The sequence below is a fragment of the Callithrix jacchus genome, chromosome 22 (genome assembly GCF_049354715.1).
Source record: "Callithrix jacchus isolate 240 chromosome 22, calJac240_pri, whole genome shotgun sequence".
NCBI lineage: Eukaryota > Metazoa > Chordata > Mammalia > Primates > Cebidae > Callithrix > Callithrix jacchus.
Genome location: NC_133523.1, coordinates 35,781,507 through 35,794,228, shown reverse-complemented (window position 1 = coordinate 35,794,228; position 12,722 = coordinate 35,781,507). Strand labels below are relative to the sequence as shown.

Genomic DNA, 12,722 nt, shown 5'->3' with positions numbered 1-12,722 from the left:
AATGGCGTGATCAAGGCCCACGGCAGCCTCAACCTCCCTGGCTCAGGTGATCCATCGCAGCCTCCCAAGTAGCTAGGACTACAGGTGTGCGCCACCACATCCAGGTAATTTTTGTATTTTTTGTAGAGATGGTGTTTCACCATGTTGCCTAAGCTGGTCTTGAACCCCTGAGCTCAAGTGATCTGCCCACCTTGGGCTCCCAAAGAGCTAGGATTACAGGTGTGAGCCACACACCTGGCCAGCAGGTGATTATTGACTGACTGAACAAAAGCTTGGTCTTGCTCTGCCTTAAGTTACCCGAAGGCCAAAGAGGAAGGCTGGCTGGGTGCAGTGGCTCACCCTTGTAATCCCAGCACTTTTGGAGGCTGAGGTGGGAGGATAGCTTGAGTCCAGGAGTTTGTGACCAGCCTGGGCAATATAGTAAGATCCCATACAAAAAATAAAAAGTTAGGCCGGGTGCTGTGGTTCACGCCTGTAATCCCAGCATGTTGGGAGGCCGAGGCAGGAGGATCATGAGGTCAGGAGATCAAGATCATCCTGGCTAACATGGTGAAACCCCATCTCTACTAAAAATATGAAAAATTAGCCGGATGTGGTGGTACGTGCCTATAGTCCCAGGTAGTCAGGAAGTTGAGGCAGGAGAATTGCTTGAACCCAGGAGGTGGAGGTTCCAGTGAGCCGAGATCAAGCATTGCACTCCAGCCTGGGCAACAGAGCGAGACTCCGCCTGAATACGTACATACATAAAAATTAACCAAGTGTGGTGGTGCACGCCTGTAGTCCCAGATGCTCAGGAGGCTGAGGCAGAAGGATCACTTAAATCCAAGAGGTCGAGGCCACAGCAAGCCTTGATAACACCACTGCACTCTCCAGCCTGGGTGACAGAGTAAGACCCTGTCGCCCCCTCCACAATAAAAAGACATCCGGCCTAGACACTCACTTATTCAACAAATATTTCTATCACCTATTATGTACCAGGCCCTATTCTAGTAACTGGGCATACAGCAGTGAAAAACAAAAACAAAAAAAACCTCTGCCCTTAAGGGGCTCACTGAATATTCCAGTTAGGAAGGAGAGAGTTGGTTAGAAGGCAGTGAGTGCTGGAGAGGATAGACAGGAAATGCTAAGGACGGCAATTTCCGGGAGAAGGCAGCGGCTGAGTAAACACCTTAAACATGGTCTCTGAGGGAAGAGCATTTGAGGCAGAGGGAACCACTGGTGCAAAGGCCCTGCGGTAGGAGCATGCCTGGTGTGGGTGGGAAAGAGCCTGAAGAGGACAGGGACATGGAGTGGATGCGCTCAGTTGGAGGCAGAATAATGGGGTATAACGGGCCTTCAGCTGGAGGGAGACAGGAGCCATGATGAAGTTCTGGACACAGGGAGGGGTAACCTGCTTTAGGGGTGCACAGCTTCCTCCAGCTGCATGTGGGGAACAAACTCTAGGGGATGGAAATGGAGAGCAGCCAGGAGTCCCCTGCACTAGTCCAGGCTGATGCTGCTGGCTTGGGGGGGTCACTTTCACAGCAGTGGACCGAGCTTCGCACAGACAGGAACCTCAGGTGATTTGCTCACTCACTATACCCAGTGCACAGAAAAGAGGCTGCCTTCCTTTCATATTTGTCAAGACTTACAGCTCCCGTGTCAGGAGCTTTTACTGCATCAGGCCTTGTGCTGGACACTTACACAGAAGGTTGTACATTCCACAGACAACCTCATCAACGACAGTTTGAAATCATCCTGACTTTTATGGTCGAGGAAAGTGAGGCTCAGAGGGGCTGCTTCAGGCAGTAGGATGAGGATCTGTCTTTGGCCGCCGACTTTAGAGGGCTTCGAGAGGACAGAGCCAGCCTGCGGGGCACTCACCTTTGTGCACCTGCCCAGGCGAGGCTGGCTCAGTGCGCACGCGCCCAGGCGCATTTAAAGCGCGGGATGGGCTTCTCTTCCCCCAGCTGCAAGCGGTCAGTGCTTAGCCTCACTGGCGACGCCCGGCTGGAGGATGCTGGTGAGAGGCAGGGGCCAGGGGTCCGGATCGGGCTTCTCTTTAGGCGCTGAGCCACCAAGGCCTTCTCCTTTGCAGAGTCCCACTGCCTCCCTAGATGCAGAGCCTCCGAGTGTCCCAGTCCCCGACAGCATCTCCGCGGGCCCCAGTGTCTCCCCACGATGCCTGGAGAGGCCGCCGGGGCTCGAGGAGGCGCTGAGCGCGCTGGGGCTGCAGGGAGAACGCGAGTACGCCGGGGACATTTTTGCCGAAGTCATGGTGAGCCCACCTGCCGCCTGCCCTGGTGAGGCCAGCGCCGCCCACCACCCAGCACCCTGTCAACACCACCTCCGAACTCCCACTGCACCAGCCTCTCCCCTGCAGGTCACTGGCGGCCAGCGTTCCTTTCCCGCAACGTCCAGGCTTTTGTTTTGCGTTCCGCTGGGAATGCCCTTTCCCACAGTCCCCCGGCTCTTTGCAGCCCCTTCTGGGGTGTTTATGGTTCCGTGTACTTGTCCTCCACATTTATTCGTTTAACAAATATTTAGTGGTTAAGTGTCGAATGTTTTAGGCCCTGGAGGTGCTGCAATGCTGGCCTCGTTCTGGGGCGATGAGCAAACACGTAGGACAGTTAGAGAAAAACCACCGAAACCAAAACGTTGGCCTCGCCAGCCCTCAGACGTCCCTAGCAGAGGGGTGCTGCGGAAGGAAGACTGAAGGGAGGAATTTATTTAACCTCCTGCCAGCGACTCTCCTGGGCCGGGATCTCCATTAGGACCTGAGCAACACCTGTGTTCTAGTCAGGAGACCCTGAGCCGTGAGGCTGGCAGCCTAGCAGGCGAATAGACAAAGCGCACAGGGAGACAGCTGCAGAGTGAAAACGCTGAGACAGAGAGCTGGTGACCAGGCGGGAGGAGTGTAGACAAAGTCACGGAGATGCCAGTTGAGCCCGCGCAAGGAGCTGGGGAAGGACACTCTCTGTAGAGGAAAGAGGGAGTGGAAAGGGCCTGGGGTAGGAATGGGCTTGGCATAGTCTAGGAGCCAAAAAGAAGGCAGTTGTGGCTGAAGTGTGGGTTGTGAGGGGAGAGAGGAAAGAGGTGATGTTGGAGCACAGCCTGAAAGAAATTAGCGTTTTCTCCAAGTGTTCTGGGAGCCACGGAAGTGTTTTAAGCTGGGGAGTTCCTTGATCAGATCTTTCTTTGGAAAGAAACTTCTGGGTGCTTTGAGGCAGATGGGTTGAGAGTTGGCAGTCAAAAGTGAAGTCTGAGGCTGGGCATGTGGCTTATGCCTGTAATCCCAGCGCTTTGGGAGGCTAAGGTGGCCTGATCACCTGAGGTTGGGAGTTCAAGACCAGCCTGGTTAACATGGTGAAACCCTGTCTCTACAAAAGTTAGCTGGGCATGATGGTGGGTGCCTTTAATCTCAGCTACTTGGGAGGCTGAGGTGGGAGAATCACTTGAACCCAGGAGGTAGAGGTTGCAGTGAGCTGAGATCGTGCCGTTGCAATCCAGCCTGGGCAACAGAGGGAGACTTCGTCCCCAAAAAAAGAAAAAGAAAAAAATGAAGTCCAGGAACCTAGTGGGAGCCACCTAGGAGGCCACGTGGCTCTGGGGGCTATAGACTGGAGAGGTGGATGTGGAGGCATCTGGAACAAAGCCAGAGTTCTAGGTGAGGACCTCTAAGAGGAATGCATTTGGAGGCCAGTTTGGGTGTGGCATGCCTGAAACGTTCAACTGACTGGAGGAGGCTGCTGCACCCAGGGCTGGAGCTCAGGAGAAAGGCCAGGCACAGGTGTGGAGAGTGAGGCATCCCTGCCTCAACCCCAGGTGTGCCGCGTGCTGCCCCGGAGAGCCCTGCACCGAGCTGTGACCCTGGAGATGCGCGCCCTGGTGGTAGATTGGCTGGTCCAGGTGCACGTAGGTATCTGGAAGGGTGTGGGGAGCTGGGTTTGCATCACTGCCTGGGACCCCATGGTCACCCATGCCCCTTCTCAGGAGTACCTGGGTCTGGCTGGTGACACACTTTACCTGGCGGTGCACCTGCTTGATTCCTACCTGAGCACCAGCCGCGTGCGCTCACATCGCCTGCAGCTGCTAGGCGTGGCCTGCCTGTTTGTGGCGTGCAAAATGGAAGAGTGCGTGCTTCCCGAGGTACTTCCGGGGTGGGATTTCGGAGGGTGGATCGAGTCTTTGCAGGAGTCACTGATTCAGTGCCTACTGTATGCCAAGCACTGTGCTGAGTCTGGGATTCCCAACGTGTGTGAGGGAGGGGCTGTCAACGTGTCCCTTAAACAGAAGAGGAGACTGAGGCCCACAGAGAAGACACTTGCCCCAAATCAAGCAGTTGGAACTTGGACTTGGTCTTGAATAGTCTGTATTAAGGCTGGGTGTGGTGGCTCACTCCTGTAATTCCAGCAGTTTGGGTGGCAGAGACAGGCAGATCACTTGAGGTCAGGAGTTCGAGACCAGCCTGACTAACATGGTGAGAACCCGTCTCTACTAAAAATATAAAAACGAAGGCCGGGCGCGGTGGCTCACGCCTGTAATCCCAGCACTTTGGGAGGCCGAGGCGGGTGGATCACGAGGTCAAGAAATCAAGACCATCCTGGTCAACGTGGTGAAACCCCGTCTCTACTAAAAATACAAAAAATTAGCTGGGCATGGTGGCGCGTGCCTGTAGTCCCAGCTACTCAGGAGGCTGAGGCAGGAGAATTGCCTGAACCCAGGAGGCGGAGGTTGTGGTGTGCCGACATCGCGCCATTGCACTCCAGCCTGGGTAACAAGAGCGAAACTCCGTCTCAAACAAACAAAAACGAGCCGGGCGTGGTGGTGCATCCCTGTAGTCCCGATTACTCAGGAGACTGAGGCAGGAGAATCGCTTGAACCCAGGAGGCAGTGGTTGCAGTGAGTCGCGCCACTGCACTCTACCCCCCACACAAAAATCCCTCGCTTTGAGAAGCCAAGGTGACCTCATCTCTAATTTAGAAAAGTAAATAAAAATAATATGAACGAGTTAATCTCGAGTTGTTACCGTCAACATGCATGAATTCAGTGCCTTATCAGAACTGCCTGGTGAAGCAGGGAGTAGTATCTGTTTTACAGAGGGAGAAACAGGCTGAGAGCCTAAGTGACTGTCCTGTGTCACACAGTGAGCAGACCGTGGGGTTTGAACTCGGACCTAGGTCTCGAACCCAGGACTCTGAAGCCCGTGCTCTCTACGACTTCCAGACACAAGCCAATAGCTGCATTTTACACACCAGGAAACTGAGGTCCGGAACTTGGGCCGTTCCAGGGCAGGGAATAAACAGCTGGGATCCAGGGTTCTTTCACTTCCCCTTCATATCCCCCGTCTGCAGCCCACCTGCCTCTGCCTCCTGGGTGCGGACTCCTTCTCGCGGGCGGAGCTGCTGCGCGCGGAGCGCCGCATCCTGAGCCGCCTGGATTTCCGGCTGTACCACCCGGGCCCGCTGCTGTGCCTCGGGCTGCTGGCCGCGCTGGCAGGGAGCAGCCCCCAGGTGGGCCTCGTGGATACGCGGGGTGGGGGTGTGGCTGGGCCGGCGTGGGGTAGGGCGGGGCCTGACAGTCGCCCCGCCTCGCTCGCAGGTGATGCTACTTGCCACCTACTTCCTGGAGTTGTCTTTGCTGGAGGCCGAGGCGGTGGGATGGGAGCCGAGTCGTCTCGCGGCTGCGGCTCTGAGCCTGGCGCACCGCTTGCTCGACGGGGCAGGCTCCAGGCTCAAGCCGGAACTTAACAGGTGTGACCTTGTTGGGGGGCCTGTATGGGGTCACCTCAGCTTCAGGGACCTCCCTTCCTGGTCATTTTTACCGTCTCAGAGAATGAGAGACAATTATTGGGGAGGAGGTGGCCCCTAGACTTGATTTTTCTGGCTATGGGAGAGAATGGGGTGGGAGGATCCCATTAGTCCAGATCTGGGGGCGCTTAACCTTGCCCCACGGTGGAAGATAAAGCCTCCCAGGCCCAGAAGATGCTCCAGTTGGCTTCCAGGGCTGAGAACGAAGGCTCTCCCAGGCCTTGAGTCCTCTAACTCTGTATCTGGTGGTGGATGGGGTGTTCCTTTAGCTGCTAGGGCCACTAACCGCGCCACCAGGTGGCGGGGCGAACCATTTTTCTCCCAGCCTGTATCCCCAGAATAGAGAGGATGGCTGTCCATCCTCGGCTCCCTTCCTTGCTTCCTCGCGGGTTCTGGTTCCCCACTAGATGCGCCCTGCAAGGAGAATCGGGTGTCCATCCTCCCTGGTACCCGCCTTGTCACTCCAGTGCCCTATCTCGAGAGCCCTGACCCGTCCATGGGGACCCACAGATGCGACTTCGACGCATCTCGGCCTCGAAGCTCCAGTTCTGAGGATGGGTCATCTCCACCCCCTTGCCCTGCCTCAGTTTCTCCATCTCCCTCTGCAGCTCCGAGGAACTGGGCCCCCTCGAGCCGTGCATGGCCCGTGCTGCACTCCGAGGTCCCACGCCAGGCCGCGCCGCCGTCTTCTTCAAGTACGCGCGGTCCCAGCGCCAGGGCACCAGCCTCACCGCTGCCTGCCTGCTCCGCGGCCTCCACCTGAGCCTCCCTGAGCGCTGAGGCTCAGTCATCAAAACAAACAAACAAACAAACAAACAGCCTCCCAGTGTGTGTTCGTCTGTCATCTCAATAAAGTAAGTTTTTATTTTGAGCGCTCTCTGCCCTCATTGGTCGAATTCCAGTCCCTTCTTGCTTTTGATTGGTCGCTTTCTAGGGCTCGCATCCCTCTGATTGGATGTTCTTACCACGTCATTTAACGTTTGCTGAATATAAAATGCAAATTCTGAATCCTCCACTAGGGGGCAATGGCGGGCTTCCCCTAGAGCCATTCAGCAGGATAAAACCGGGATCCCTTAAGGACTGGCATGAAATCAGGAAGGAAGGGGACTGTGGGGAACTGAGAAGGCCCTCCCGGGTCGGAAGGAATGCTACCTCGATGCTGCTGGATTTTCAGATCTTACTCAACTCAATCTGAAATTCTGCAATTCCATCTCTGCCTTTACATGTTGACTAATTCAATATTCCTTTTTTTCTTTTTTTAAGACCGAGTTTCGCTCTTGTTGCCCAGGCTGGAGTGCAATGGCACGATCTCGGCTCACCACAACCTCCACCTCCCGGGTTCAAGCGATTCTCCTGCCTCAGCCTCCCGAGTAGCTGAGATTACAGGCATGTGCCACCACGCCTGGCTCATTTTGTATATTTAGTAGAGACGGGTTTTCTTCTTGTTGATCAGGCTGGTCTCGAACTTCCGGCTTTGGGTGATCCTCCCGCCTTGGTCTCTCACAATGCTGGGATTTCAGGCGTGAGCCACTACATCGGCCTAATTCAACATTTCTTAATTGTTGTACAAGCCCCAACACATCACCTATATTGGACTCTGAAGATAGGGTCTCAGGCTTGGGAGATTCTCTGTGAAGGTCATCAGTTTGTAATAGTAAGTACTGGATAGTAAGAGTTTGATCAATGGGGTCTGATATGCTTAACCTGGGAAGGGCCCAGGTGTCAATGGGAATTAATTATGGTACCCACCACCTGACACTGTGGGGAGGATGTGAGTTAAAACATACATAAAGTTTTATGACGATGTCTGACACCTAAGAGGTGTTGTAAGTGTTAGCATTGCATCCCAGCAGCACCGTGGTTTTAGGTACAGTTGTCCTCTGCTACTGTGCCTGGGTACCTAGGTATTTACTTGGTCAGAAAAGATGTGTTATGAATCAATGGCTCTTCCCCCCCCGCCCCCAGACAGGGTCTCACTCTGTTATTAGGTTGGAGTGCAGTAGTGTTCTCAGCTCACTGCAGCCGCCACCTCTTGTGTTCAAGCGATCCTCCTACCTCAGCCTTCCAAGTAGCTGGGACCACTGGCACACACCACCACGCCTGGCTAATTTTTTTGTATTTTTGGTAGAGAAAATGTTTTGCCATGTTGCCCAGGCTGGTCTCGAAATCCTAAATTCAGGTGATCCACCTGCCTCGACCTCCCAAAGTGTGGGGATTACAGGTGTGAGCCACCATGCCTGGCCAGATCTTCATGTTTTTAATTACAAAACAGCCACACCCGAGGTGGGGAAAGGCATGTACACTGCTCAAGAACTCACACTCAGGAGTTTTACCTGCCTGGGTTTGGAGATGCAGAAAGGAAAATGTTTCCATGCCTGAGGTGTTCAAGGTTGTACCCCAGGGATAAGGGAGAAACTCACCCAGCAAAAGCATTTTACAGCAAAGTACAATAAGGGATAGAGGAAGATGCTTCGGTTGAGATGGAAGATGCTGAGTTCCAGTTTCTGTCACTGCATGTGGGACCTTCAGCCAGAGGATGTGCTGTGGGGTTGGATGTGGGAAGAGTGGAGGTGCTTGGGGCTGAGACCCAAGCTACAGTCTCGGGGGAGGGGGAAGGAGGAGTGATGCAGAATGCTATTCACTGACACACTCATTCATTCAACAACTATATGTGGATGCTGACTCAGAGCCAGGCACTCAAGATCACATGACTCAGAGTCTAATGGATAAGAAACACCAATTGTTAATTGCCCATTAATGTTTGAGGCCCTGTGCTAAATGCCTTACCTGCATAAGATAATTCAGTCCCTGCAACCTCTCTGAGGTTAACTTGCCTTTTATCTTCATGTCACACAGAAAAAGTCAAAGGAGGAAGATGGAGGAACTTGGCCCAGGTCCCACGGCTAAGGAGGCAGCTAAGGAGGACCATAGGGCAATCAACTCATTCACACTTGCTTTTTGTCTTGAAGCCTCCTGCATGCTTCCTTTCCTGGGGACTTGTTTGCCTTCTCACTGGCTTTCCCACATAGACAGGTGAGCTTGATGAGGGCAAGAAGGAGATCTCTCTTGTTTATAGGGTCATTCCCTCCTCCAGGAAGGCTTTACTCACCACCTCAGCGCACAGCAGTACCTCCCATATCCCAGCCCCGACCCCTCTGCCTGTGCCTCCTCCCCCGGGCCCTTACACCTCTGCCTGTGCTTCCCAGGCTAGCCTGTTCAGGGCTGTCACTGTCTGGTCACTGGTCTGTCTGCCCACTCAACTGGGGACCCAGTGAGGGTAGGGTCTGAAGCTCATGCAGTCTCTGCTACATCCCAGCATCATCCAGCACAGAGCTGGGCACAGAAAGGATGTCAGTGAATATTTGTTGCATAAATTAGCAGATGAATCCCAAAGAAGGTATTCTCTCTCCCTTCCTTCCTCCCTCCCTTTCTTCCTTCATTGCTTTTTTTAAAGACAGCGTCTCCCTCTGTCACCCAGGCTGGAGTGCTGTGGTACAATCTCTGCTCACTACAACCTCTGCCTCCCAGGTTCAAGCGATTCTGCTGCCTCAGTCTCCCGAGTAGCTGGGACTACAGGGGTATGTCACCACATCCGCCTAATTTTGTGTGTGTGTGTAACTGTGTGTGTGTGTGTGTGTGTGTGTGTGTGTATCTCCTGACCTCAAGCGATCCACTGGCCTTGGCCTCCCGAAGCTCTGGCATTAGAGGTATGAGCCATCGTGCCCGGCCCTAAAGATGATATTATTGTTCCATGTTACTGATGAGGATACAGAGTTCCAGGTAGTTTAAGTGAGCTGTGTCATACCACTGGTGAGAAAATAGGCAGGGGTTTGAATTTGGGCGGCTTGGGTCCAAATCCTGTGTTCTCATTCGTTATGCCAAATGGCCAGCAGGCTGAGAGCCAGCTTTCCATGAGGCTGATGTCTTCCTGCTCTTTCCCCAAGGCTTGTCCTTTCCTTCTAGAAATCTTCAGGAGTTCTGGGCACCGGGGAGGAGAGTAGGCAGGAGGGTGATGAGGGTAAGGGAGTGAGAACAATTTGGGGGCGGGCTGGAGAAATAGGACTTGGCTAATTTGAGAGTGAGCATGGGGGAAGTCTCGAGGGGTTTCCCTAGACCCATAGGGGGCAGCTGGAGTCGGCTGCCGGAGGTGAGGGGGCGGAGAAAGGGTGGGGACCAGCCCCGCGGGGGGCGATGCGGTAGCTGCAGCGCGGCGGCAGGAGTTTCCCACAATGCAGCGCGGTGCGCTGTCCCCGGTGCTGATGCTCAGCGCTGCCCCGGAGCCTCCGCCGCGGCCGCCTCCCGCCCTGTCCCCGCCGGGCCCGGGCTCTGGCTCTGGCTCCCGCCATGGCTCTACTCGTCTTGGTCCTACCCCAGAGCCGTCGGGGAGCCTGGGTGCAGCGCTCGACAGCAGCCTGCGTGCCGCCGTGGCGTTCAAGGCGGAGGGCCAGCGCTGCTACCGAGAGAAGAAGTTCCGGGAGGCCATCGGCAAGTACCACCGAGCGCTGCTGCAGCTGAAGGCGGCGCAGGGGGCCCGCCCTGGAGGCCTGCCCGCCCCCGTCCCCGGGCCCACCAGCAGCCCCGGGCCGGCGCGCCTCAGTGAGGAGCAGCGGCGCCTGGTGGAGAGCACGGAGGTGGAGTGTTATGATTCTCTCACCGGTATGCCGTCGGGGATGAAGGGATGGGGCACGTGGGGAGGGGGTTGGTGAGGGGCAATCAGGAGAGCTTGGAGACCTGGGGGACAGGGGCTCCGGAGCTGAAGGGTCTGGGGTCATGGGCTTCTGGGGGAGACTTCAGAGCATGATCAAGGAAAGAGATTGGGGGTAGGGGATGACAGGGGTCTGTGGCTGGAGGGAGCTGGGATGCCGGAAATGGTCTTTGGGTGGGATCTTCAGGGCCTGCTTTCAGAGTCATTCTTACCACCTTCTGGCTGCACGTGGACCTAAGGTGAGGAAGTCTGCCCCGAGTGAGCCGTTGGAGGTCCCGGCCCTCGACCCCGGCCCCGCCCCCGCGCTGCCCTTAGTGCTCTTGCCCACCGACAGCTCCAGGCGCATCACCTAGCGGCCAGCACCTGTCCGTGGGATCACCTAGAGGCCAGAGCCTGTCAGTGTTTTGGCACCCTCTAGTGGCGGTGCAGTTTCATCTGTTTTGACAGGCGAGCAGATTGGCGCCCCCGGTGGCCCGAGCAATCCCTTAGGCCAAGTTCCCTGCAGCCTGGAGCCCTGGCTCCTCATGGTCAGGTGGGTTCTGAGGGTGCCGTGCCACCAGGCTCTGAGAACCCCGGCCCCGGTGCCCCCGCAGCTTGCCTGCTGCAGTCGGAGCTGGTGAACTACGAGCGCGTGCGCGAGTACTGTCTCAAGGTGCTGGAGAAGCAGCAGGGCAACTTTAAGGCCACCTACCGCGCCGGCATTGCCTTCTACCACCTAGGTGACTATGCAGGCGCGCTGCGCTACCTGCAGGAGGCCCGCAGCCGGGAGCCCACAGGTGAGTGGCAGGGCCGGGCAGAAGTGAGGGCTGGCCCAGGGATCAGAAAGGGGCTGGAGCAGAGGGAATGGGCAGGAAGATCGGGACAGAATAGCAAAGCCCTCCTCCGCCCGCGGAGCTGCCTCAAGGGAGGGCTGTACCACCCACCCACTCCCTACATGCCCACTTTCCACTCACCCCACCATTCATCCACCCACCCTTCACCCATCCGTCTCCCCATCGCTCCTCTGACATCTCCCCAGTCAGTTCTCATCTACTGTCATTGACATACCTGATAACTCCTGTTCACGGCCTCAGCCACTTCCCTATCCACTCACTGTCATCTCATTCCCCCGTCCCACCCTGCATAACACACACACTTATTCCTCCATTCACCCACTCACCCATTCACACACAACTATTCATTCACTTCCTCCACCATCCACTCATCCACCTGGGTGGGCGATGCCAGGAAATTGGGGTGTGCGCATGTGTGCACTTACAAGTGCAAGAGGGCAGACACAACACTCGGTTTTGTATTAAGAGCCAATGAGGGATGAAGAGGGATTACAACAGGTGCAGGGTTGTGGGAGTAGAGACGAGATTAGTTTTCCCATTAAGTGGCTGGGAGAGAACAGACTTCTCATCCTCCAGTGACATCTGCAAGAAGTGTGACGGGAGCCTCTGCGAAGAGGCACTCTTGGCAGAGGGTGCCGCAAATACAGGTGCATAGAGGTGTACAATGTCACTAGCTGTGGCATTTGGGAAGGGCTCTGGCACTACTGGTTGTGTGAGTGAGCTGCTGGAGACTGTGGAGAATGGAGTGTGAGCCAGGATGGTGTGGAAGCCACCTGCTGCCCCAGGACACCCAGATGATGCCCTACTTGCCTCCCCCGCAGACACCAATGTGCTCCGCTACATCCAGCTGACTCAGCTGAAGATGAACCGTTGCAGCCTCCAGCGGCAAGACAGTGGAGCTGGGGCCCAGACTCGGGATGTGATTGGCTGAGGCCAACCCAAGAGGATCGTCTTTACCCCCTCATCCTCCCACCTCACCATGTATGTAACTTCCCCCTGACTCATATGTTTGCTGGTAAAACACTTGTCACTGGTGATCATAACTTGTGTGGTGTTCTTGGTGGTGGTGGGGGACCAGGGAGGGCCACATCCCTTGGACCTTAGAAGCCCAGAGAAGCCCAGGGAGGGTGTGTGGGGTGGGGGAATGTTCCACTGGGTTGACCCTGCATCAGGGACTGGGCCCAGGAAAGAAACAGTCCAGGTCCAGTGCGGTGGCTCACGCCTGTAATCCCAGCACTCTGGCACACTGAGGCAGGTGGATCACTTGAGGTCAGGAGTTTGAGAGCAGCCTGGTCAACATGGTGAAACCCTGTCTCTACCAAAAATAAAAAAATTAGCCGGCTGTGGTGGTGGGTGCCTGTAGTCCCAGCTACTCAGGAGGCTGAGGCAGGAGAA

The 12,722-nt window shown here is 55.7% G+C and overlaps 2 protein-coding genes across 4 annotated transcripts; both read left to right on the top strand.

Annotated features, from left to right (window-relative positions):
• Positions 1-1,866: 1,866 nt before the first annotated feature.
• CCNP (cyclin P) lies at positions 1,867-7,189 on the top strand. The gene is made up of 7 exons (XM_017967743.5): positions 1,867-2,257; positions 3,805-3,894; positions 3,973-4,128; positions 5,334-5,492; positions 5,581-5,732; positions 6,398-6,643; positions 7,053-7,189. Exons 1-6 carry the CDS (start codon positions 1,997-1,999, stop codon positions 6,567-6,569), a joined length of 990 nt encoding a protein of 329 aa, XP_017823232.1. The 5' UTR covers positions 1,867-1,996; the 3' UTR covers positions 6,570-6,643; positions 7,053-7,189.
• A 138-nt stretch (positions 7,190-7,327) lies between these two features.
• TTC9B (tetratricopeptide repeat domain 9B) lies at positions 7,328-12,370 on the top strand. 3 transcript variants are annotated; one of them, XM_078359698.1, is made up of 7 exons: positions 7,328-7,443; positions 8,646-8,822; positions 9,318-9,367; positions 10,164-10,445; positions 11,088-11,270; positions 11,904-11,974; positions 12,149-12,370. In XM_078359698.1, exons 2-7 carry the CDS (start codon positions 8,665-8,667, stop codon positions 12,176-12,178), a joined length of 774 nt encoding a protein of 257 aa, XP_078215824.1. In that variant the 5' UTR covers positions 7,328-7,443; positions 8,646-8,664; the 3' UTR covers positions 12,179-12,370. The 3 variants fall into 3 exon arrangements, with proteins under 3 accessions (XP_078215824.1, XP_078215825.1, XP_035140327.1); XM_078359699.1 differs by lacking the exons at positions 7,328-7,443; positions 8,646-8,822; positions 9,318-9,367 and having other exon boundaries at positions 10,016-10,445; XM_035284436.3 differs by lacking the exons at positions 7,328-7,443; positions 8,646-8,822; positions 9,318-9,367; positions 11,904-11,974 and having other exon boundaries at positions 10,016-10,445.
• Positions 12,371-12,722: the final 352 nt, after the last annotated feature.